This window comes from Acartia tonsa, chromosome 11, assembly GCF_053477335.1.
Source record: "Acartia tonsa isolate MP-2025a chromosome 11, ASM5347733v1, whole genome shotgun sequence".
Lineage (NCBI taxonomy): Eukaryota > Metazoa > Arthropoda > Copepoda > Calanoida > Acartiidae > Acartia > Acartia tonsa.
The window spans coordinates 26,016,381-26,042,016 of record NC_137270.1 but is presented as its reverse complement, the minus strand read 5'-3'; the positions used below and the strand labels follow the sequence as shown (position 1 = coordinate 26,042,016).

The 25,636-nt window shown below is 32.2% G+C and overlaps 1 protein-coding gene across 3 annotated transcripts in view; it reads right to left on the bottom strand.

Moving 5' to 3' along the window:
- Positions 1-14,646, bottom strand: part of LOC145331416 (acetylcholine-gated chloride channel subunit acc-2-like) — a 39,412-nt gene extending 24,766 nt beyond the window's left edge. For all 3 annotated transcript variants that reach the window (XM_080176049.1, XM_080176048.1, XM_080176050.1), the window contains exons 1-5: positions 14,589-14,646; positions 13,900-13,974; positions 5,838-5,898; positions 1,954-2,023; positions 540-617 (exon numbers count right to left, since the gene is read on the bottom strand). In XM_080176049.1, coding sequence (XP_080032175.1) covers positions 540-617; positions 1,954-2,023; positions 5,838-5,898; positions 13,900-13,963 — 273 coding nt within the window. In that variant the 5' untranslated portion in view covers positions 13,964-13,974; positions 14,589-14,646. The remainder of the gene's footprint in view (positions 1-539; positions 618-1,953; positions 2,024-5,837; positions 5,899-13,899; positions 13,975-14,588) is intronic.
- Between the last annotated feature and the right edge of the window lie 10,990 nt (positions 14,647-25,636).

Genomic DNA, 25,636 nt, shown 5'->3' with positions numbered 1-25,636 from the left:
ATGTACATCCCCAATGATGATAAACAAAATGACTCCTTATGTAAATTACAAAAAATAAAACGTTTGGAAACTCAACTTAATGAACAAACCAATCAAAATTCAATAAAGGTCTCTTAATTTGTTGAGACAATGAATAAAAAAAGCGTTATTATAAAACTTTGTAATAAACAGCCCATTGTCTTCTTCCTCACTGGGAGTTATTTAGTCAAATAAGGGACCAATTATCTTCTTATTTGATGACGAATTACTGCTATTCTTCACAAAACTTTAAGGGGTGTTAACAATGAAAACAAGTTGATATTTAAGCTTTTACTTCTAGTGTACATTTAACACCCAACTAAACTGTACAAGACTGAAGAGGGTGCCATGTTCATCGAAATAAATTTCAAATAAAAAATTGTGAAGAAACTGATTTTTTCACTGCAGTAAATTTATTATCTAACTTCTAGCTTCGAAGAATCGGACATCCTATTTAAATAATCTTTTTAAAAATCTTTCACATTAATTTGGTTACAAACAATACAAACAATCAAAATTACCTCAACGTTTAAACGTTCCTCAATCCATCTCATGCCAAAGTACATGTTGATAGATATTGAAAACTTCTTGTCATCAACCTACAAATTGGAGAACGTTGCTTTCAGTCATTGGCGTGCAGTAGGGTGGTGTCAACATTTGAACATCCCCTTAAGAATGAAGCAGTATATAGTGCCTGGTTACTCTCTGTACACGCCACTGCTTTCAGAATGCTTAGAGTTTAACAAGGACAAGTGTATCCATAGGTAACGGGACAGCGGAAAGTGTCATGTGTGACGTCATATTATCTATCTATTTTTTAATGGTTTCCTTTCCCATTTCTCCTGTCATACTTCCTTTTTAGACGTATTTTTATGACATCACGTCACATATGAAACTTTCCGATGTTCCATATAGGTAACAAGATAAAAACATTTTTTTTATTATTTCTAATTCCCTTTAGTTACAGCACAAACAAGTTTTATGTCACCATTATGCCACTTAAATAATCCAAATTTTTAGACAATTCAAATGGAATTGATTTGCTGAATCACAGCCCCTGTGAAATTCTATAAATAGATTATAATTTGTGTACATATATTACAATAGATAAATGGAAAATAATTAAGCAAAAGGGATAAATATTTTATATTTTGAATTGTAAGCGTGTCCATAATACTAGGTGTATTTTGTTAATTAATAGTTCCCCAATGATGATAAACAAAACTATTCCTTATGTAGATTGGAATTATTAATTGAAAAGTTTTAATACAACAAGTTCGAACGAACAATTAAGGTTAGGTACACAAGGGAATCAGTGTAATTTACAGTCCAATGTCTAGTCTCTGCCTGTCAAGTTGTACTGTTTATAAACATTAGTTTAGAAAGAAAAATGGATGTATAATACACGTGGATATTATGACAGGGAAATATTGTCAATTTAGGATTCCCCGTCATTTATTGGTCAGATCATTCATTAAGTAGGCGGATGGGGTAAAGGAGTAGGATGGTGAGTATCGTTATTTTAGCCAGATGCGATTTAACTTTTTTAGAGTACATGAAAATCTGGTGCAACGTCCAAGTAATAATATATCCAATCGTGGAATATAATTGAATCAAACGCTTTTCAAATGTCAAGGTGCTCTAAATTAGCCGTTTAAAAAAGTATAAAAACGAATAGGACAAGACACTCGTTTGCCAAAATGTTACATGAAGATTGAAATTAATGGTGGAAAACTTTAGACATTGGTTACGCTGGTTTCCAAAGATTTTTTTTTTATGTCCGCTAATGATTAGTTGTTTTTGCTTTTAAAACGAAGTTAGAATAAATTAGATGAGGGAAGAAAGAAAATGGGGGGTTTCATCAGCCTCCTTGACGAAATATACGCCTTGAAACAAACCCTCTGATAAAAATCTACATAATATATCAAAGCCTACCTTTAAAATATCTAGAACCTCAAGATCCATCTTGATGTGGGTTTTGGAGGCAGAGGGCATCTCCAGTTTACTACAAGTAACCACAACAAATAGGGTTAGGTTAGGTTATCATAATGTGGATTTAGTAAAAAGATAGATAGATACATAAAATTAATAATATAAACATGGATTTTAAAATGCCTATCTCTTATTCATATTTTTTTTTGATACAAGTACATAATTTTTTTTGTGTATTCAGATTTTTTTCTTAAAAGCGCAGAACTCAATAATAAGAGACCGTTCATTTGTCTGTCCTTATTAACTTCAATTGTATATTTCAAACATTTAAATAATTTTTTTGGTATAATTAACAAATTGGCTTTTCTTTCAGTTGTGTATTTTTTACGTCTCTTTGTGACATTATTGTCTTTGTTTTATATCTTACTTCACAAATGCTTAATTATATAATTAACAAGGATGACAACATCCATAAAAGCGAAGCTATGAAACGGTAGGACAAACGGGCATTAAAAAAATGGGAGTGTCAAAAAGAATAGGCATGCCAAGTTTAAAACGTTGGGACAATTCTAACATGCCTAAATTTACGAAAAGAATAATTACGGACTGGTGACGAACGGACGTAAACCGACCCTAATTATAGGAAAGCTTCAGTTGTAAAATTTTTTTTCCTGAAAAAATTATTAATTGATTATTTATCTGTACATCTCTTAAGTGTCTTAAAATCTTTAATAATTATCAGGAAAAAAAAAAAAATTGAAAAATTGACAATCACAAAAATACGAATATGTCCTTATTTAATTTAAAGTTAGTGGAAATATGAAAAAAATACAATTATATACATACTGTACATGACAAGATTAGTTTCTTAGGAAAACTTTGGCCTTTGCAATGCAGAAAAAGCCAGCCCCCAAAAAAATTAAAAACGGCAGAAAATAGCATGTATTAAGCAAAATATCATACTATTATACTCTTACTGGAATGACGTACATTTTTTGGAGACCGCTGATTTAGAAGTATTTAATTTCATATCTATAATGCTAGCTATGCATGTAAGAATTCCAAAAACATTTCTACATAATGGGAAAAAAATGGCACTCTCCTCAAAAAAGTTATAGAGCAGCTCCGCTAAGACAAAAGGTTAGTAAATATATAAACGGACAATAGAAAATTGAATTTGAGAAATGATATACATATCACATAAAGACAAAAATCTACTCTATGTACAATACAAATAACTATCATAGATAAATATTAGAGATTTAATTTATAATAGAATTTATTCTAAGGATTGAAGCATAGGATATATAATCCAGGGGCGTCCAAGCTTTTTATTTTGGGGGGGGTAAAATGGCGCGCGAAGCGCGACGCAATTTTTTTTTACCCCCCCCCAAAATTTTTACCCCGGGGGTAAAATTTGCTTGGGGGGGGGGGTAATTACCCCCCCTGAAATCTGTTGGCAGGGGTCTTAGTTTACCCCCCCCAAAATTTACCCCCGGGGTAAAATTTTTTTGGGGGGGGGGTAATTTAAATTTTATTAAATATATAGTATTAAAAATGTGCGCGAAGCGCGCAAAAATTTTTTTATTAGAGATTTTTTATTTTGGGGGGGGGTATTTACCCCCCCAAAATTGTTTGGGGGGGGGTAAATACCCCCTCCTAAATAGTTGTGGGTGCCTACGGCACCCCCAGGGTAGGGGTAAATTTTGAATGGGGGGGGGTAATCGCCCCATTACCCCCCCCCCCCCTTGGACGCCTATGATATAATCAGTAAGTTTTATGTCCGTCTGTATGTCGGTATTAACACTTATATTTCTATCTAAATCATATTAAACATATTTCATACTTTTATGGGTACTGGGTAACCCTGTAGGGTTGGACCTACCGCGGGTGTTAGGTATAGGACCCCCCCCCCCCTTTATTTCAATTTATTTAAAATAAAGTGGTGGGAATGTTAGTGCTCGATAGGCCTTTTGAGGGAATGGACCATCTTTAAAAGTATAACTACTAATGCTTCTTTCAGACAAAATCATCCTTGTTTATTAATAATAAATTTGCTTTAATTAGATAAGTTTAAGTTTTAGAATATAATCATCAATCTAAAGGAGAAAGAACTTTTGTAGAATATTACAAACATGCAAAGCCGTTGATTAAGCTATTTCAACATGCCAAAAAGTTTCTTTTTAAAGCAGAGGTGTGCAGAAGGAGGGTTTATCCACCCACCTTGCAAAAGTAGATTAGATTGATACATCCCCCCCTACACCCCTATACTCCCCCTTAAATAGCCAAGGGGGGTGTCAAAAAAGTCACAACTCCCTAAATTTTAAGGTTGTTGTGAATAAAATTTGCAGTCCCCCTCCCTAAACCCTAAAAAAAAGTACACCTTTTTTTGTACATAATACAACCCCCTAACAAAATCATGTGCACGCCATATTGGTCCTCAGATATAATATTTTGTATAGCAACTCCAAACAAATTTTATATACTTTTTTACCCAATTTTTCTTAAGACAATGTGTCTTAATTATCCTTTTCTAATACTTACTTCCAATGAATTCAAAAACTTTTTACTACTGCTTTGGAAAGTAAAATCTTTTTTTTATCTAAATAATATTTTACCAGACTTTTAATTTAATTTTTTAAGAACGAAATTGATATAATTTACAGGACTAATAAGTTAGAACTGTACTGTACCTACTTTAAAGTCAAGCTAAAAATATAAATCTATACAAAAATTATTCAAACCTGTTAAAAATCACTGGACAATATATGGATATTTCAATGTTATCCTTATTAAAGGGGTAGTTTCACGAAATGCATTTGAACTTAATTTAGTTAACTGCATATTTTATCCTGGTAAACTACATTTATATGGCATATATTTGAAAGAATTTAAATTTTCTACCACGTAGTTTTTAAAATATCAAGACTTTAAAATCGTCTTTTTAAATTGCATATATCACAAGCTATATAAATGTAGTTTAACCCATTAACTAGGAAAAAATATGCGGTTCACTAAATTCAGTTCAAATGCATTTCGTGAAACTACCCCTTTGCTTTGACTTTTTACCTATGAAACAAAAACGATAACTTACATTTTTTGTTAAGTTTTTTTTAGGAAGTTGACAACGTATACGTAAATAAGAATAAAATAAATCCTTTTTATTTTGCCAAATTAATCTTGTAAAATTAAGTAGTAATTTTTTTTGATATACAGCAATTCTTTTATTTTTTAGATAAAACACATAAAGCAATCAAATTTACAATAGATATGCAAGAGAGAGTTAGAACTAAGAAATAACATTTATCAAGTTTTCTTTAACCAGTGTCTGTCTGTTTGTACATATGTCTATTTATTCCGACGTCACATAGCAATTATAAAACATCGATTTAATATCAAACATTCAATTTTGAAATTATTTTTTATGTCTTTGTTATTGCTGCTATACATTTGGACATATTTTGTCCAAGTTATTTCTTACATATAAAAGAAATGTACAAAAGTTGTTAAAAACTGCCCTTAAATCAGAAAATTATTCATTTTTTTCTAACATTTATAACACTGGTTTATATTTATAGGCAGTTTTCATATAATTTACACATTAATCTGTACAAAGATATAAAATTTTAAATGCTAAAAAGGAAGATCTTTATAATGCCTATAAAAATGACGTCATACAATACAAATTACCAATGATAGGCCAATACATAGACTAAATTACCAATAGACTAATGGTAGGCCAGTATGACGTATTTTTTTTATAGTCACTATATAAGCTTCCTAAAAAGACAAATATAGAAGCATATTAAATTAATATGTGCATGAGATACTGGATATAATATGTATAGGACAGAGATACACATGCACGTATTAACCTTAGGGTGCACCTGTAATTTTTAGGCAGGCAGAAGCCGCTGGCACACGCTGAGAACCTGTCATCCGTTTTATCTAAATAGAACAAAACCTATCCGCGGATATTAAAACTAAAATTATAATGTTGAAACCAATTTTGTTAGCTCTGAGGGACTAAAGGCCCGGGCTAACACAAATGGTATCAATTATATGATTTTTATTTTAATATTCGTGGAAAGTTGTCTGTAATACTATTATATACAGCTTTTCAGTATGGCTGAGAACCAGTTATAATCCAGTGCAGCGGATATAAATCCGTTTCGATGACATACTGGAAATACTTTTTTTGGTGCTTTCCCTCCATAGTGCCTCGAAAGAATAAATGTATAAGTATCGATGTATATTCCTTATAATCACAATTTTTAAAAAAATTTGGTTTCCAAATTTAGGAACCTAGTAAAAAGTAGTTAAGATAGATAATTAGAAAAATATGATTTTTGAACCGATTGTACCAAGAAAATATGTCTAGCATCGTATTATTTCCAATTTTCTACGATTATAAAAATGTACAATCATAAGATTAAAGTCAGTTTTTTAGCCCCGAGATGCCGAAGGCACAATGCGAGAAATAATTGTTAACTTATTTAACCAAGTTAGCTGTATTTTAGTGATAAAATGGATGTAGAATATACGTGGATATTATGACAAGGGAAAAATTGTCGTCAAATTGCAGGTAAATCTCCTCCTCTAGATCGATTATTCAGGTTAAGTAAGATTGCAGGACAAACGAAATTCACGAAGCATATCGGTTAAGCGGTCAGCGGGATCATTCGGTACAAACAGACTCGGTAGACATCCTGTTATTTTAAATAATGATATCTATAATACAAAGTAGCTTAGTGTCTCTCCATCCGTCCGTCTATCTGTCTGTGCCTTAAGATCTCGGTAACCACTGAACCGATTGGATTCTACTCTTCAAAAATACCCCCCCCCCCATTATTTTTTAAATGTGATGGTTGTTGCACCAGGTGTATTGATTTAAAAAAAAAATACCTCTTAAATTACCTTTTGGGACAAAGCACCTAGAGGCTAGGGGTGAAACTGCTAGTGACTTATATAGTTTTTAATTAATATTAATTTCTTCCTTAACAGTACAAATGTAAATAAATACACTTACACATTCATAATATTTAGATAAACTTATAAGCTAACATTATGAAAAAATATTACAAGCATATCTTGTAGATAAATTGACCATTGTTATCATTAATAAAGCCGCATAAACGATCATCATTACAAAACCACAAAAAAACATAAAAAAATAGCTGCATAATATGATACTAGCGTGTGCACCCTTTGCATTTAGTGGATCTATATTTAAAAGGTTATGTTAAGACAGAAAAATTAACGTAAAATCATCCCATGGCCTTAATATGGCAATAAATAGCCTGAAACCATCCCGGAACATATGCAAAGTTTTCTAAAAATGTCTAACTCAATCGGCTCAGTAGTTATCCAAAAAAGGTACACACAAAAAACAGTATAGTAACAAAAAATTATAGTAGAAAATTTTATTTTTATTAATTTAGTCTTTTGATTTTCTCCAACGACAAAGCAGGGCATTATTAGTAACTATTTTTAGAAAAATTTTAAAGGAAAAGAATTGAATCTAGTTCATGTAACCATAGGGAGGTAGGGAAATTACACAGGCCATAAAAGGTTTAAAAACAAATTATTTCATTTGTTTGTTTGATTATAGAATACTAGCGGCTTCGCCCCTAGCCTCTAAGAGCTTTGCCCCAAGAGATAATAAAAAAAAAATATAAAAAAATAAAGTACTACATGTGCAGCTCATAGTCTAATGTGATCCCAAGAAAATTATTTTTTTTTGGGGGGGGATTTTCCATTTTTTTTTGGGGGGGGGGGTGTCCCACCCACCAAGAAAATAGCTTAAAACCACCACAGGACCAATAGGTATATACCCTGAAGAGTAGAATCCAATCGGTTTAGTGGTTACCAAGATCTTAAGGGACAGACGGACGGACGGACAGACAGACATCGTTCTACTTTGTATTATAGATACAATGAAAATTGTGTATGCAATGTATGAACACTTCTAAAAATAAATCATACAATAGACAGCTATATTTATGTTGTATAAGTTTCCAGGAAGGGGGGAGGGGACAAGAAAATTCTGTATGCAATGTATGAATTCTTCTAAAAATAAATCATACAATAGACAGCTATATTTATGTTATATAAGTTTCCAGGAAGGGGGGAGGGGACAAGAAAATTCTGTATGCAATGTATGAATTCTTCTAAAAATAAATCATACAATAGACAGCTATATTTATGTTATATAAGTTTCCAGGAAGGGGGGAGGGGACAAGAAAATTCTGTATGCAATGTATGAATTCTTCTAAAAATAAATCATACAATAGACAGCTATATTTATGTTATATAAGTTTTCAGGAATGGGGGAGGGGACAAGAAAATTCTGTATGCAATACCTCAATAGATATAATATACTAAGGTTGTATTTTGCTTAATCTAACGGCCATTGTTCCATCCCTGAAGAAAATGATATATGTACATTCATGACCTTAAGAAAAATATGTTCAACTTGTCTATTTCAAGTAATTTTTTCTATAAAATACAGAGCTTTACATAATTAAAATGGTGATTTCAATAATGATAAGGCACGAGGAATAAGCGGATTACCTCCATGTGTTTATATCATGACTTTGGCGCAATTGTACCTTTTCCTTTAATTATTATAAAATTCTCTTTTGTGAAAGTTGCTATCCTTGTCTAATATGTATTCACCAAAAGACCCCTTGTCATGTATGGGACAAAACCGCAGAGATGGAAAGGGAATACCACTTCTGTAGATTAAAAAATAGTGGTTGAAACGTTTGGATACTCTAGTTAATGAACCAACCAATCATAATTCAATAAATGTCCTCAAAATTTTTTAAGACAACAAATAAGAAAACGCCATTAGAAAACTTTGGTGACTAGTGTAATAAACAACTATTGTCCCCTCCCTCCCTGCAAAATCGACAAACGTTATTTCCTCCAAACATAATTCATCTAATGACCCTCAAGAGGCCATCGGTTAAAAGTAAAAGTGCGTAATAATTATTTCCATTAATGACAATGGAAACAAGGATAACAACATTCATTGAAACAATGGATATAGGATATTCGTGAATATATTGACAGGGAAAAATTTGTCGTCAATTTAGCTTTTAATATGGACCTCATTTATTGGTAATTTTATTCATCTGATAGGAGGGGGGGGGGGGGGGTTTGGTAAATAGAGTGGATAGGGATATCGTTATTTTAGCCAGCTGCGAGCATCACTTTAAAATTTGGTGCAACATCCAAGTATTAAAATATCGATTATCAAAACTTTTTGATATATCATTAAATTGTATCGATTGATTGATGGCCTTTGTGTATGTACCTACATATTTAAACATAATCATAGGACGCTCAATCCATTTCCTACTCATCTTAATGTTAATGTTAATGTCGTGTGGGTGAGTTGCACCTGGACTGAACAGTCAACTTGTCAACTCAAGGCCAGACTCTTGGTCCTTCACCTCATACCCGTGGTACAGTACATTGCAGACAACCAACCCTTTGATTGCACGATCTTTGTCTGGAGATCCTAACTGTGCATGGTAGTGAGTTGCACCTGTTTGGGGCCAAGGCATTCCCCCTACTCAAACTCTTTGATGTCCTGTGCCGAACAGAGCAGGTAGGTACCATTTTTAACATCTTTGGTATGACGCGGATTCGAGTTTGCATCCTTCCCATCATTTCCCTTGACACTTTAATTAGGACTTGTGGGTAATTTACACTTCAACCTTATGGATGGTGAGTTAAGGTTTCGTGATTTTTGTCACGATATTATTGCGACTTTTAATGCAACCAAGGCACAGGACGTGGCGCTGTTTCGACAACGACACAATGAAGTCACATCAAATCCTAGGGACTTTTCAGACAACATAGTATTTAAGGGTGACTCCCAGTAGATGAACTAACAAACGACACTAACACACTAGCTAGCTACTACACAATGCTAGTCCACAGGGACTTTTCAGTCAACCTATGACTGAGCAAAGTTTTTCGATCACTAGTGTACCATGCCAAGGACCACCCATGCATACCTGATTTAGGGCTAAGGCTTCCCCCCTACTCTTACTCCAAATCTCTAACGCCTGAAAGAGCAGCAGTAGGTACTAATTTTTACATCTTTAGTATTGATGCGGTCTGGGGACTCGAACCCGACACCTCCCCAACAGATAAGCGGACGTTAAACCACTGAGCCATATCTACTCATCTTAAGAATTATTATTTTAAAAAGTCAAATCTTAATAAGAAACATAAATAAGTGTCATTTTGACACTGGAAGCAAAGATATTAGTTTATATTAATTATGGAGCTTAAGATTATTTCAAGATTGTTACGTGAATCATAATTCAAGACTATTCTAAAACAGTCCAAATTCTTTAGCTATTCGTTAGAGAAAGAACTATGTACAAAATTGAAGAGTAGCTACGCAGTAATCAATGGGAAAATAGTTTTATAATGTTGTCATTAAATCAATTAATAACTTTTATTTTTATTGTTTTTCATTCATCAATAATTATTGACTTTTTTAGTTATTACGTAACTGTTATTTATTAAAGGATACATTAAATCAGTTTAGTAGAGCAGCTACTATATATATATATATATACTAGCGGCTTCGCCCCTAGCCTCTAGGGGCTATGCCCCAAGAGGTTTGATCATCCTATTTTTGTGTTATTTAAATTTAAATTTAAAAAGAAAAAGAAAAATTTTTTGGGGGGATTGGAGGCTGTCCCATCCCTCAAGAAAAAAGCTAAAAAATCACAGGACCAGTAGGTATATTCCCTGAAGAGTAGAGCCCAATCGGTTCAGAGGTTACTGAGATCTTAAGCTTCAGACAGACAGACAGACGGACTGACAGACAGACAGACAGACAGACAGACATCGTACTACTTTGTATTATAGATATGTATAAGGTACGTCCGCTGTTTAAATAACAGATTTATAATATATATGTATATACAGACAACTACCTCCCTTCCTTTTTCAAAGACCTCTTTCGTCTGCTTCTAAATTATTTTCTGCTACTTGGCTGTGTTAATATAAGCGGCACCATTGGTTGATTTTCAATGAGCCAATAGAAAGGTTGCACAAGGCGGTTGCGATGGGGAGATACAGTTATTTAACCCTGTCTGCCTCTAGTGTTTTACTCTAATGTTTGAATAAAAATCTAACAATATTTTTCATTGAATGTATTTTTTATTTTTCTTAATTAATCTAATTTATTAACTAAGATTTATTATCATTAAGTTAACCTTATTGGATATTTATCCGGTAAACGTTGATTAAAATTTAAAAAAAACTTTGTGTCCAGTCCTTTATGAGATCTTAGTGGACACATACACACAACTGACTACTAATAAGGATTTCAATAAAATGTTTTAAGCTTGTTTTCACTCAGCTAGTTGTAATTATGTATGTTAATAATTGTCATTAATTAATTGATTAAATTAGTATTTAAATGATATATTCGTGTACTCATTTAAATTCAAACAAAATTATTCTAAAGTTTTTTTTTTAAACATGTTATTCTTGGCATTAATATTGTTGTAGGGATTGCTGAATAAAATCATAATGCAAAAGCTTAAAAACAAAGTTTGATTATTATTTTTGCAATGGCAGAGTTATTGCAAGGTCTTTCTGTTGTTGCTATTATTTACTTCCACATTTTTACCTTTTTATAAAGCTTGACTTTTCTACAATTAATAGCATTATCCTTTTGCGTTTTATTTAGTTGAAATAAACACATGAGGCATATAAAAAGGTATATATTTTTAGTAATAACAAATTAATGTCAATATTTTAGTCAGGACGGTTAACAATATAAGGCTTGACTTAATCTACAACCACTTCTTCCCCCTTATATCATCGAAATTAGGGATGGGATGGTTTTTTTTATTCAAATCCGGTTAATAAAACATCAGTTTACTTAAAGCCATTAATGACATAACAACAGGGAGGGTTTTATGGTATCTAAAACTTTACACTAACACTCTCGTATTTGATTGCTAAAAACATTGTGAATTTTTATTAAAGCTTGATTGGATAGTTTAAACTAGAAGTGTCCAATTTGAATTTTTAATTAACAGAATTATCATTGGGGGTGTATTTTGATTTATCCTCCAATTGAGGTTTTGAAACCTGCTGTTGTATTTGAATAGAATTTCTTAAACAATTTTGTATCTAGAGGGAGGGAAAAGACAACGGTGGTAAATTAATCTACACCCCTTTTATCGCCACAAAACCCACATATCCTACCCCAGGGAGAACACATCAAATTAGATTTACATCACTGCTTAAACCTAAACATGTACTAATGGTAAATTAAATTGCTCAGTGATTTATTTTATCCTTGTTCTTTAAGCCCAACGATTTTTTATTTTGTGTTTAGAAATGCATAGATTTTAAATTAGGAGTGCCATAACTACCACAAAATGTATCATATCACATTATACAATAATTTAGCACAAACTGTCCTCTACATGACTATATGTGGAAGGGATAGCATACCTGGATCATTTTACTGAAAACTTGCATTACTCGTCAGTCAAGTCACCAGGAAAATATTTGAATGTAGAAAGATTGGGTAATTTTTTTGTACTTTTATAAAATATTCTTTAAAAATATAAATAGAAATCTTAAAATTTCCCATTCTTATATTTATTTTGATCACAAATATACTTTTTTTTATGAAAAATCTCAAGAAATAGCGTTTTTGCGATGATTTTAAAGCAATTTGTGTTTTTTTTTAGTTTTAATTGATTTCTAAGTCTAAAAAAAATTTTGCAACATTTTTCTTAAGTTAGAAAGAATTAATAAAATTTAATTGATTTTAGTGCCATAAATTGTTTATAGCTATAGCTTTAATTTTAACTAGCGGCTACGCCCCTAGAGGCCTCTAGGGGCACCTGAGGAGAGGTGATTCGAAAGAAAAAAAATCCCACCCCTAATTTTTAATTTTAGTTAATAAAATTAAAAATATTTTTTTTGGCGGGGAGATTTTTCTTTTTTGGGGGGGTTGGTGGTGTGCCATCCCCCAAGAAAATAGTTATATGACCTATGAGAAGCTACCCTGTTAAGGAGAACCCGATCGGTTCAGCGGTTAGCGAGACCCTTCGGTACAAACAAACCCACAGACACACAAACATCCTGTTACTTTAGTATAAGGATTGTACTTTTTGTGCAATTCAAAATTTACTTTAAAAAATAAATTTATTTAACTATTGATTGGATAAGTCTATGGAAATTATTTTTAGTCTGTTTCAAGGGCGTCGAAGCTTTTTCATTAAGGGGGAGGGGGGGAAGTAATCACCTCTTAACCCCCCCCGGCCCCCCCCCCCCTCCTCCTGATATTAGACGTGCTTGGTCTGTTAGCAAAAGAGTTATCGCCATTTGGGGCAAGTAGTTGTAAGCAATATACGTCCATTAGGTCTAAGTTTGAGCACGAGCTACATGTTATACCACAGTCGTGTAGTGGGCTTACAAAAACAAATCTAACCAAAGAAGCAATTGATAAAATATATATGGATATATGACAGTGGAGATTTTTGTCTACAATTAAGGTTCCTACTATAGTCCTTATTTATAGGCCAATTTTCTCCATTAGGAGATGAGGGTATGGGGCAAAAGTGGTATTGTTTTTAGCCAGCTGGAATAACCGTTTATTAGAGTACATGAAAATCTGGTGCAATATCCAAGTAATTATATTTATATCGATAACGGACCAGGGATCTAAAATGAAAGTTCGATAAAATAGACAAAATTATCTCTTTTGTAGAATGTAATTAGTGACTGAAACGTTTAAACACTCAAATTAATGAATATACCAATCAAAATTCCCAAAGTTGTAAAGCAAACGAATAAAATTTAAAAAAAGTCATTATAAAACTTTGGGGACCGGTGTAATGTCAATTGTCATCTCTCTTCTTGATTACAGGTACAGAATGTATTTCTTACCTACTGATGAAACAGGTACTGCCAAGGCAAGCAGCCATACTCCACATTTGATCCACCAAGCCATATCTCTAGATCCTTAATTTAAATATAAAATTAAGTAAGCAGCCATACTCCACATTTTATCCACCAAGCCATCTCTAGATCCTTAATTTAAATATAAAATTAAGTAAGCAGCCATACTCCACATTTGATCCACCAAGCCATATCTCTAGTTCCCTAGTTTAGATAATTTTATCTCGTATTTGTGACCGTTCAGTCAAATGCGCTTATTAAGTAAAAATGTTTTTAATTATGACCCTTTCATACGTATATATTTTAAGAGCAGTTTAACTTAATAAGCGCATTTAACCGACAAAAAACCGGAAAATACGCAAAAAATGACCCATTAATAAAATTAAGCAAGCAGCTATACTCCAAATTTAATTCACCAAGCCATCCCTAGATGGTCAAAGACAAAATCAAGGTTCCAGGATAAACGCAGGAGTCAAAAAGGTCGAAGTGTACAAGCCCAGAAGTGTCTAAAATATCTAATTATTAAAGTATTTCTACAGATTAGGTTAAGATATGATATCAAATAAGCCCTCACGCATGGGTTAGGCATTTAAAAAAGAAGGTTCAAAATAGGTATGAATAATAATAGAAACTGATTATTGGTTCCCTTAAAGTTTGAATTATATTCTATGTCTTACCTTTTCTTGTCTATGTGGGCAGAATCATAAACTTCATTTTGTTATAATATAAAATTCTAAAAAAAACAATAATAATAATTTTAGATACACATTAATATTTTATATTTTTAATTTTACCATTTAAATTTCAAGAACAGCTATAAGAGGTCTTAAAGATAATAGTCAATAATAAGGGGAACCTTAAAAATATTCAATTGTACTTATAGGATCCCTTTAGAATTGCTTTGATTTCTTTTAACTATTTAATTTATCATTTAAATTGGCTAGGGAAACTGAAATAAAACGGAAATACCATTACAAAACCAAATAAAACAAGTAAATCTTTTTGTAATATATACAACATATTTATAGTTTTTTTGTTTACTTTCTGTTTTTTAGGTCTTTATTGATATAAATAGTTTTATTTATAATAAGTTTCTTTTAAAACTTTGGATCAAGTCTGATTTAGGGGGAAAAAAACTTTAGAAATATTAGAATTTTTTTTAGCTTGGCTTTAAATTAACAGGAAAGACCCAATAATGCACAATAAGCATACATCTAGGAAACAACGTAAAGTGCCGCCAAAAAATGACGTAATACGATACAATTGACCAGTCAGAGGCCAGTATAAATTTTACAATTGGACAATTACAATTTATACTGACCTATCATTGGTACTTTGTATTGTATGACGTAATTTTTTTGGATGCACTATACGTCTAGAGAAAATATGTGTAAAATGAGAAATTTATTACTATTGTCTACAATGTTTTGGACTTTGATGGACCTGTTATTGATTGTTAACTCTTAGATTTGTCAAAAATATGATCCTTTGTAAGTTTTTCTTGATCCAAAACTTATTTTCTGACAAGTTCTAGTTTGAACAAAAGTAATTCTAAAATTTCGTGATTGGATAAACATAACTTAATTAGGTTTCCTCTATTATTGATAGAAGAAATAAATAAATTATGAAAATTATCTCAAATTCTTAAAAAATTTAAAAGTTCTTTCCATGATTTTTATTATATTACTTGTTTTTTTTTTGTATTTTCTGTAGCGAAGCTACTCTACAATTCACGTTGTCTGTCCGTCCGTAAGAAAGTAAGTAAGTCCATAACGCTATGAGGAGAATGTGATTTTCACGGCTGATAATGAAGATAGGCAGCTAAAATTTTTCTAAAGATTTCTATGGCATTTGCACATCTAATCTATACATTGCTTTTTTCGTCTGTCTGTCAGTCATGCTTCTAAAAACATAAACCTTATTTATAGGTTTTGTGATTTTCCTTTTTTTCAGTATATTTAAATATCAGGGAGTAAGGGAGGGGACAATGGATCGAATATTCAATTATTAGGAGTCTCAGACTTTGGGTACTGGCTTAAAGGGAATGTGCAAGAATTTATCAGTTTCTGACTGAGTTTGGGTACTTGCGCATGAAATGCCGCTACTCGTTGTGTATGTTTTGAATATTGAAGACGGGGAGAAGGGATAAGGGAAGTGGGGGCAAGGGAAATAACTACTCGTTGTGTTAGTTTGGAATGTAGCAGACGGGGAGAAGGGAGAAGGGAGGTGGGGGCAAGGGGCAAGGGAAATAAACAGAATAAAAAGGGGCAGTCATATTCTTGCTAGCAGCTGGCCGGGTCCAATAATCTTGTAATATAAAAATCACACCATAAAACCTCAATATATTTCATCAAAAACAAGTTGTGATTTCACTTTACATGACGCTATGAAAATCTATTATTCAATTAACAATCCCTTTATAATTTCCTACAAATTTATTGGATTAAACTGGATTTCATGCCCTTTCTTTGATAACTCTTATATTGAATTAATTGCCCATTGTCCCCTCCCTTACTCCCTGTTTAAATATACATATATAGTTTTTGGCGTTTTACTACCTTTTTTGTAGGGGGACAAAGTGTCTCAAAAATCAGCCATGTGACGTTATAGAAATGAAGGGAGATGAGAGGTAAGTGAGAAAGAAAACCCCTAAAAAAGAGATGGATAATCCCTCATTTTTATAACGTCAAATGGCTGATTTTTTTAGATACTTTGTCCCCCTACCCTTTTTTCTGCAACCCAAATGTGTACTCTAGGGGAAAAGTTTACAATAATTATGGGGGGATAAACAACCCTTAAAAATATTAGAAACAGCCCCCCTCGCTGCTTATGGACAGACTTTTCTTGTTCATATTAAAGTCAAATCAAATCGCGTTTATATTTATTTAATGTAGGTTTGATATTAGCATGACGTTTGATGTACACACATAAATAAACAAATATCAACATAATGGATATACAATACGTGGATAGTGTGACAGATTCTTGCATACCCCTCGCATATACATAACATAATGCCCCCCCCCCCTCTTTGTGAATTTACCCCAACCCATCCCCTAACTATAGAGGAACTTATTGACCAATATCTGAGGACTATATTAGTAACATAAATTGACGAAAAAAAATTTCCTTTTATAATATCTATGTATTCTATATTAACTTAGACAAACATAGAACAATGTGGATGGGGAACTAGATAGCTTATTATTTAATACTTACACTTAATATGTAATAAAAGTCAACAAGGTTTAAATTTACATAAGTAGCGCATTAATGACAAGCTAACAACATGTTTCATGAATCAAACATTGTTAAAAATAAGTAAAGGACAATTTTAAAATGTAATTCATTTAACTGTAATATTAAAAAAAACTAATGTGACTGCAATATTACTATTTTATTTATTAAGTATTAACAGACTAACGGACGGATGGATCTCACATGCCCTGATTATAAAGGTGTAGTCGCAAGTTAACTATTAAAGGACGTACGGACAGATGGATAACACATGCCCAGTTTATAAAGAAGCTTCACTATAAAACAATTGTACAGTTTCTTTACTGTATTATTAAATTGCATGACCAAAAAACATTAAGCAATATATTATTGTTGAAATGCATGTAGATTTATGTTTAATTGTATATTAACAATGCCAAAAGATATTAAAACGGTTACATTAAATATAATAACATTTAAGAATTAATATGTTTTAGAGAAAACATAGATTAAATATCTTGCATAAAAATAAAGAAACAAGGTTTCAAGTTGAAAGACGTTGAGCATTTTGTAACTTAACTAAAGGCTGCGTACCTTACATCTAGGGGCAAGGAAGAGCATAAAAAAGCCTAAAACCATCCCGTTACTCAATTAATAAAATAGCTTAAAACCACTTTTGAAATTATGTGAGGCTTCCCTGAAATTAACCATTTATGGAAGTCCCATGCTTCATGAATAAAATACAAAGTAAAGAGATTAAATTATATTGTATAATATATAGTTATATTTTTTGAATCTTGAGCATATATAATGTTCTGTAATTCCTTACTCGTCATGGGGTGATGGCGCAATGGGTAGGGTGTTGACCTGGTAATCTAAGCCCCGCCACGTGCAAAATTAACTCTGATGAATTGAGCCATACTGATGAGCCCTAAAAGTGCGAAACACCGTGTCTATGGATATAATGTTATGTAATAGATATGTATTTTGAAACTATCTCATTACTTACTAAACTAGACTAAAATTGATAAAATGTACAATGTTAATCAAACTGTTTCTTTCGTGTTTTAAAATTTAGAAAACCAGCTACTATATAAGCTACTTTTATTGAATTATAAAATTTATAATAACAAATTTTTATGTTTTGAATTTGCTCTAATAGCACAGTTTCTATACAAATAGCATATATTAGTCACTAAATATCTCCAAGAAAACTGACTGTTTGTTGATTGTTATTTAACCCTTAACCGTCTTGGAATTTTTGATCTAATTTCTGGGTGTAAGAGTTAGAAGGCAATAATAAACCATTTTTGAGACACATGTCACATATGGACATGGTAATAACAATTTTTGGGAATAAGTCCCTTTCGTGGCAACGCCCCTTAAGGGGTGATTCGTCGTATTTTAAAAATAGCTTTTTATAGGTTATTTTAGGTTAGGTTAGGTTATATTGGGTTAGGTGATAGCCCCACAGGGTTAGGGAAATGGCCCCTCAGGGTTAGAGCCCCCCGTAGGGGCTAGAAATAGAAGAAAAGCTACTGTGAAAAATACGAAGAATCACCCCTTATGGTGCGTTGCCAAGAAATGGACTATACCCCAATTTTTTAAAATTACCACATCTTAGCGGGCAAAGGATGCCAGCAGAACAATCAGGGTCATTTAGGTTTCATAGTTTAACGCCACGCCACCCCTCCCATGACCGATATAGGTTCCGAAAGGGGTTAATTAAGACACTATGAAACTTTCCCCCAAAAGATGTCACATTAATATCAATTCTTTTTACTTTGGATAGTGGTATGCTATTTTTACAAAGAGATATGTAGGTTTCTGGTAGAATCCGTAAAGGTTATGTGTTATAAGTTAAAAACAGTAGTAGAACGATAAAAATTTATGTTAACTTTTAAAAAATATTTTTTGTCTATAGTTCTTTTCAATAAGAAATACACATATTTAGTGAATATTATCGTTCTACTACTATTTTTAAGCCTTAAAACTTACACCTTTACGGATTCTACCAGAAACCTACCCCTCACATTTTGATAATTTCAATTTATACTAAAAGTTATTTAATAATTTTTTGTGATTTAATTTTTAATTTTAAATCCCTCTATTTTAACAATCTTATTGGGTAAAACTCTTCCCTTCTTACCTATCTACTGTAAGAATCCTTAAAAAATTATTACAAAATAATCTGTCTAGAAAAATTTTCTGTGCTTTTTTTTACGAAAACTTAACGATTGTACTGTGTTAGATAATAAACCTTTTTCCTAGCATATAATTGCCCTTCTTTATTTAGATTACTAGAAAAGTTAATTTTCCCCTGGACCTATGATAAGTTTCACTGTCAAGAGAATAGCTAGATATAAAGCCACAAAGACAGACAGACAGACAGACATATATCCTATTACTTCTATATAAGAATTGCCAGAATTTGTTAATGCTAAACAGCGCAGAATAATCTAGCCAATACTTTATTTGTACTAATCTATGAATCATAATGAAATGTTATCGTTATATTTATGATTGTAATGATAATGATTTGATGATCACTAAACAACTAAGTAATGTCCAAAAGCATAATAATATCTACCCATCAATCCCCTATCCCCCCCCCCCCACCACCCATGTTTGTTCCCCTTAACACTCCCCCTTATGATATCCTTCACTATCCCCACTTCCCACAATTCTCTGCTTCTTTTTTCCTGTCCTTAAAGTCATGGGTTTCCCCACAATAATGCTAAAAAACATTTAATTAGTTAGAAATTATTAATCAAACCCCACTCATAAACAAATTTATTTCTATTTGGAACAAAAATTAAACTGTGGAGGGGGGGGGGAGTCAATTAAACCCCCAACCACCTCAAGTGGCCCTAGAGGCAACTAGGGGCGTAAAAGTAATAATGTAAGTTATACACAATCATTCAAGGATTGTAACAAAATTGTTAAAATGAACAACTCCAACATGCATATACAAAAGAAAAGCATGGCTTGTAATAAAGCTTTTTTCATAGAAATGTTGGCTGTTTTGTGTGAATACTAAAGTCATGCCAACAATAAACAAGAATATATTCCCTTAATATTCCTACAAGAAAAAAAGAAAAATATATAAACATTATAAATTACACTATTAAGTAAAGTATTAATATCATAACTTTTCATTGATCTACATAAATAGGATAGTTCTTATAATAAAGTAACAGGATATCTGTCTATGTGTACCGAAATATGTCACTAACAACTGAAACGATATGGTTCTCCTTTACAATTTAGCTTCTCAAAGGCCCAGAATAGCTTTCTGGAGGGGTACTACCATCCTCCCAAGACAGATCGCCCCTTTTCCTTTTTATAAAGCGAAGCTCAAACAATCTGACTATCAGACACATAAAAATTTTACATCTTTTAAAAAGATATATTTAAAAATATAGGGGATGATTTTATAATGTTTTCAAGTTCAATCAAAATGGGTAAATAACATCATGCCTGAAATTGATATACTGACTTTCTCGTAATGTTCTTCGATTTATAAATTGTACCTAGCTGTTACAGGACTCATCATGAAAAGTTTTAAATGCTTAGATCACTTCTAACATGTTTATCTTAAATATCAAATCTCTCCTTTCCAGAAATTAAAATCAAGTCATTATAGGGTTCTATGACAAACGCAGGAGTCCCAAATGTCGGAGTGGACAAACGCAGGAGTCCCAAACGTCGGAGTGGACAAACGCAGGAGTGAAAACTAAACCTACCCTAACCTGTTTTAGACCATCTTATAGGTTTTTAAATCCTAACCCCTGAGGGGTGCTTATTTGTACATTCATATCTTAACCTAACCTAATCTGTATAGAAATACTTAATTAAATTTATATTTAACACTCCTGCGTTTGTCCACCCCGACGTTTGGGACTCCTGCGTTTGTCCTGGAACCAATTATAGTAATGTTAAAGCAAATTCATCATGCTAAAAAAATTATTTTTTGAAGGTGTAATATTATTGTAGTAGTGGTCAAATGAGGAATAAGGAAAAGACTCAGAGAACTAAAGGGATAAGACAATGGCCGATAAATTGATGTACATCCCTATAATCATACACAAAATTAACCCTTCTGTAAATTACAATTAGTGGTTGATAGTTTTTTCACTCAACTTAATGAACCAACAAATCAAAATTCAATAAAAGTCCCCAATGATGTTAAGCCAACGAATAAAAATGTTTTATAAAAGTTTCGGGACTAGTGTAATAAACTGCCCAATGTCCCCTTCCTCCCTAAAAAGAGTATTAATTCAGGGAGGAAGTTGGTAACGACATAAAAATCAATAACCTTACCTTCCAAAATATAATAATAAGCAATCGAAGGCAGAATTTGGAGGAAAATTAGATTATTATCCATTGTACTATACCTGTATCCTTGTAGAGTAAAAAATCAGGGAGGGAGGGGACATCTGAATGTTTAGTACACTAGTCCCCAAAGTCTTATAATTATATTTTCTTATTCGTTGGCTTTACAATCTTGGGGACTTTTTTTTAATTTGATTGGTTAGATCATTCTGTTGAGTGTTCAAATGTTTTAACCACTAATTCTAATCTACTAAAGGGGTAGTTATGTGTAGCGTCATTTGGTATGTACATCAATTTATCAGCTATTGTCTTAATTGTCAGATCCCTGGTAAAAATTCATGAAGGTAGAGAGGGAGGAAATCATGAAATAAACAACCGAGGACAGGTAGACATTTTCTTGAAGATATATTATACAGAGTGAATACAGAACAAAAAATATGTTCTTTTTCTCTGCAAAAAAATAAAATAAGTACAACAAGAAAATTAAGATAACTATTTATTTGTTTACTAGCTGATTTGATCCTAGTCTCTAGGGGCTTTGCCCCATGAGTTAATTTAAAAAAACAAAAAAAATTCTGGTGCTGCTGCCAATAATTAATGTAAAGTGTGATTTATTTTTTGGGGGGGTTGGGGGTGTCCCACCCCCCAAGAAAAAAGCTTAAATCACCACAGGACCAATAGGTATATACCCTGAAGAGTAGAATCCGATCAGTTCAGTGGTTACCGAGATCTTAAAGGACAGACAGACAGACAGACGGACAGACATCATTCTACTTTGTATTATAGATTACTTTAGACACAAGATCCGCCCTGAGTCAAGAAGTAATTTAAATCAGGTTAGGTTTGAATATAATGGGTGCTGGGTATCAGTGCTCAATAAAATAAAGATTTCACTAAATTTTGGTGTAATGAAAGTTTAGAGGATTTATTAATGCAAAAAAACTTAGTTGAATCATAATTAATATATAAAGTTTAAGTTAATTTTTGCATGATAATGATCATTAAATTGTAATGGTAAAGTTTGAAAACAAAGCTACTCTATAACTAAAGACGTCCAAGTTTTCTATTTAGGAGGGGGGAGGAAAAACCAACATTTGTATGTGAACTGTAACAAAATTTTACAGAATAAAACAGAATATTAAGATTTTTTTAAATATTCGTGGAAAATTGTCTGTAAACGATGGACTACTTAATTTTTAGTATGGCTGAGAACCGGTTCTAATCTAGCGGATATTAATCGGTTTCGATGCCATGCTGGAAAGTTACATCCTATTATATAAAGTAGGGCTTTCTTTGTCTGTAGCAAAGGATCTCGCTAACCGATATAGTTCTCCTTTACAGTGAAGCTTCTTAACGGTCCAGGGAAGGTTTATAACTATTTTGGGAAGTTTATCTTCACCCTCCAAAGAGAATTTGCCCCTTGAAAAAAAATGGCCACCCAACATTTTTTTTTACTTTTATAAAAAACTAAAATTTGAAATTAGAGCAAGGCCAACTTACACCTTCCCCCCATCTTAAGTGCTCGTAGAAGCCTCTAGGGGCGTAGCCGCAGGATATTATTACATAATGTATAAATAAAGATGACAATTTGATAGTATTTAAAAGTTGCAACATCTAAAAGTGCATTAAATATCATAAGCTATCGGATAGGGGAATGGATTTTAAGCAATTTTAATGGTTTTAATTCAGGGATCTTAAGGGATAGGACAATGGACAATAAATTAATATACCCTCCCCATTTGCCCATTTCCACCATCCAGAAGGTACAGACAGACGGACAAATAGTATTATAGTGTAGCTTTTCGCATAGGAATTACACTAAATAATCTTTAATGTACTTTCAGTGAAACAAGGATAACAACATCCAGACGAAAAACTTATGGAAAAAAACAATTTAATTGCTAAATGGGATGCTAAATGGTATAGTAATTCTTCGCAACAAATTTCAGCCGTCTATCTGATTCAGGAGCCCGAAAAAAAAATTGTTTCCTCCAAAACAGTGACATGCAAAGTAATGAAAAAAAGGGAAGACAGGCCTTCTAAATTTCAATTTTAAGGGGGGTGTTGACACTCCCTTTCCCCGCGCCACAGACATATTGACGGATATACAGACATACAAATGAACATATCGAATTAAAGAGTAACTTCGCTGCTAAAATCGTAATGAATCCCTTTCACCTTACTGTCAGACCTCGTATTCATGCGGTGACATATTTTTGTATAGCTGCTTATGATGCTATGCCAATATTATTATAACAAGGATGACAACATCCATAAGTAGCGAAGCACAAAAAATCGTAGATGGGAATACGTACAGGTAGATTTAAAAGGTTTTTACTAAAATCAAGAATAGATTTATTGGATAAGATAAATATGAAACCTTGTTTTATTTTGTATGATGACGATGGTCCTTTATATTAAAGATGCTCATAACAATGAGAAAAAATTTTTTGATACTGATATCCCATAAAAGTTTGAAAATTGGATCAATATAAACAAAGATCTTGGGAAATATGTAAAACATATAAAAATAGCCAAAAACCTGATAAAAGGCAGTCTGGCCGCCATGGTTGTTTTCTTGAAACGACAAAAAATTTAACTTTTAAAAATTTGGAAAATCGGACCATATACACTGAAGATATGGAAAAAAGTGTTAAATATATTTAAAAATAGCCTAAAACCTGCCAAAAAGGCAGTCTGGCCGTCATGGTTATTTCCTTTAAAGACGGAAATTAATTTTGATATCTACAACTGAAAAAATTTTGAAAATCGGACTATAAACACTGAAGATATGGAGAAAAATGTTAAAAATATAAAAAAAACAGCCTAAAACCTGCTGAAAAGGCAGTCTGGCCGTCATGGTTGTCTTCTTTAAAAGACGGGAAATTTAATTTTGATATCTATAACTGAAAAAATTTTGAAAATCGGACCATACACTAAAGATATGGAGAAAAATGTGAAAAATATAAAAATAGCCTAAAACCTGCTAAAAAGGCAGTCTGGCCTTCATGATTGTTTCTTTAAACGACAGGAAATTTAATTTTGATATCTTTAACTAAAAAAAATTTTGAAAATCGGACCATAAACACAGAAGATATGGAGAAAAATGTGAAAAATATAAAAATAGCCTAAAACCTGCTAAAAATCGGTCCGACCGCAAATGATGTTTTATAGTCAATTGTGCTCCTTAATAATGGGAATGTTGTCAAAAAATTTCAGCATTCTATCTTTTATAGGAGCTGAGTAAATCCCATTTCCCCCATAGCGTTACGGACTGACGGACTGACTGACGGACTGACTGACTGACTGACGGACGGACGGACAAAGTGAATTATAGAGTAGCTTCGCTACTAACAATATACAATATGGTCTTATACAAATATAACTATTGTTTTGTATCTATCAGCATATTTTTTTTTAAGATTAGCGTTTCTATAATTGAGGTCGCTCCGTACGTCCGTTAATTAGATTTAATGATTGCTCTATCGATTTCAAACTTGGCATGGCGATTCCTGTAAATAATAGATACAAATATCCTCTTCATTTGATTTTAAAATAATGGTTCCTAGGAAAATGAAGTTTTACGGTTAAAAGCGAAGCATATCTTAAATTGAGTCAAAAATATACATTTAAATTCTTAATATTTAAGTTCTGATTTTAGAGCTTACAGTTGTTGTCAGTCATCCTTGTTTTTGAAGTCTTTTCTACAATTAAGTTGAGCACGTCAATGCTGATGATAAAAAACTTATTAAACAAATAATTAAGCGTTTTCCATCATTTAATTACATTTTAATTACATCCTATAATTGATGACAACACTATACATTTTAAAACTCTGTTAAAGATGAAAAGTATATTTATATTTATATATTCTTTTAGGATAAAAACATTAATACAAATAACCAAATAATGAATTACATAATTTTTCAGGTGCTTGTAAACATCAATTGAATTAGAGTCTTCGCTTATTAATACAAACATTTAAGTAACATCAGCTAATGAAGAATGACAACAAAATAAACTTTTTTAACAACAGTAATCACAGTAATCAAATTACATTTCTAACACTTTCTTTCCCTAGATAGTATAACGGTTGGTTAGACAGTCAGACAGACAGAACAATTTTTAAGAATTTTTAAAATCTTAAAAAATAATATAAAGTTTTGCAAGAACA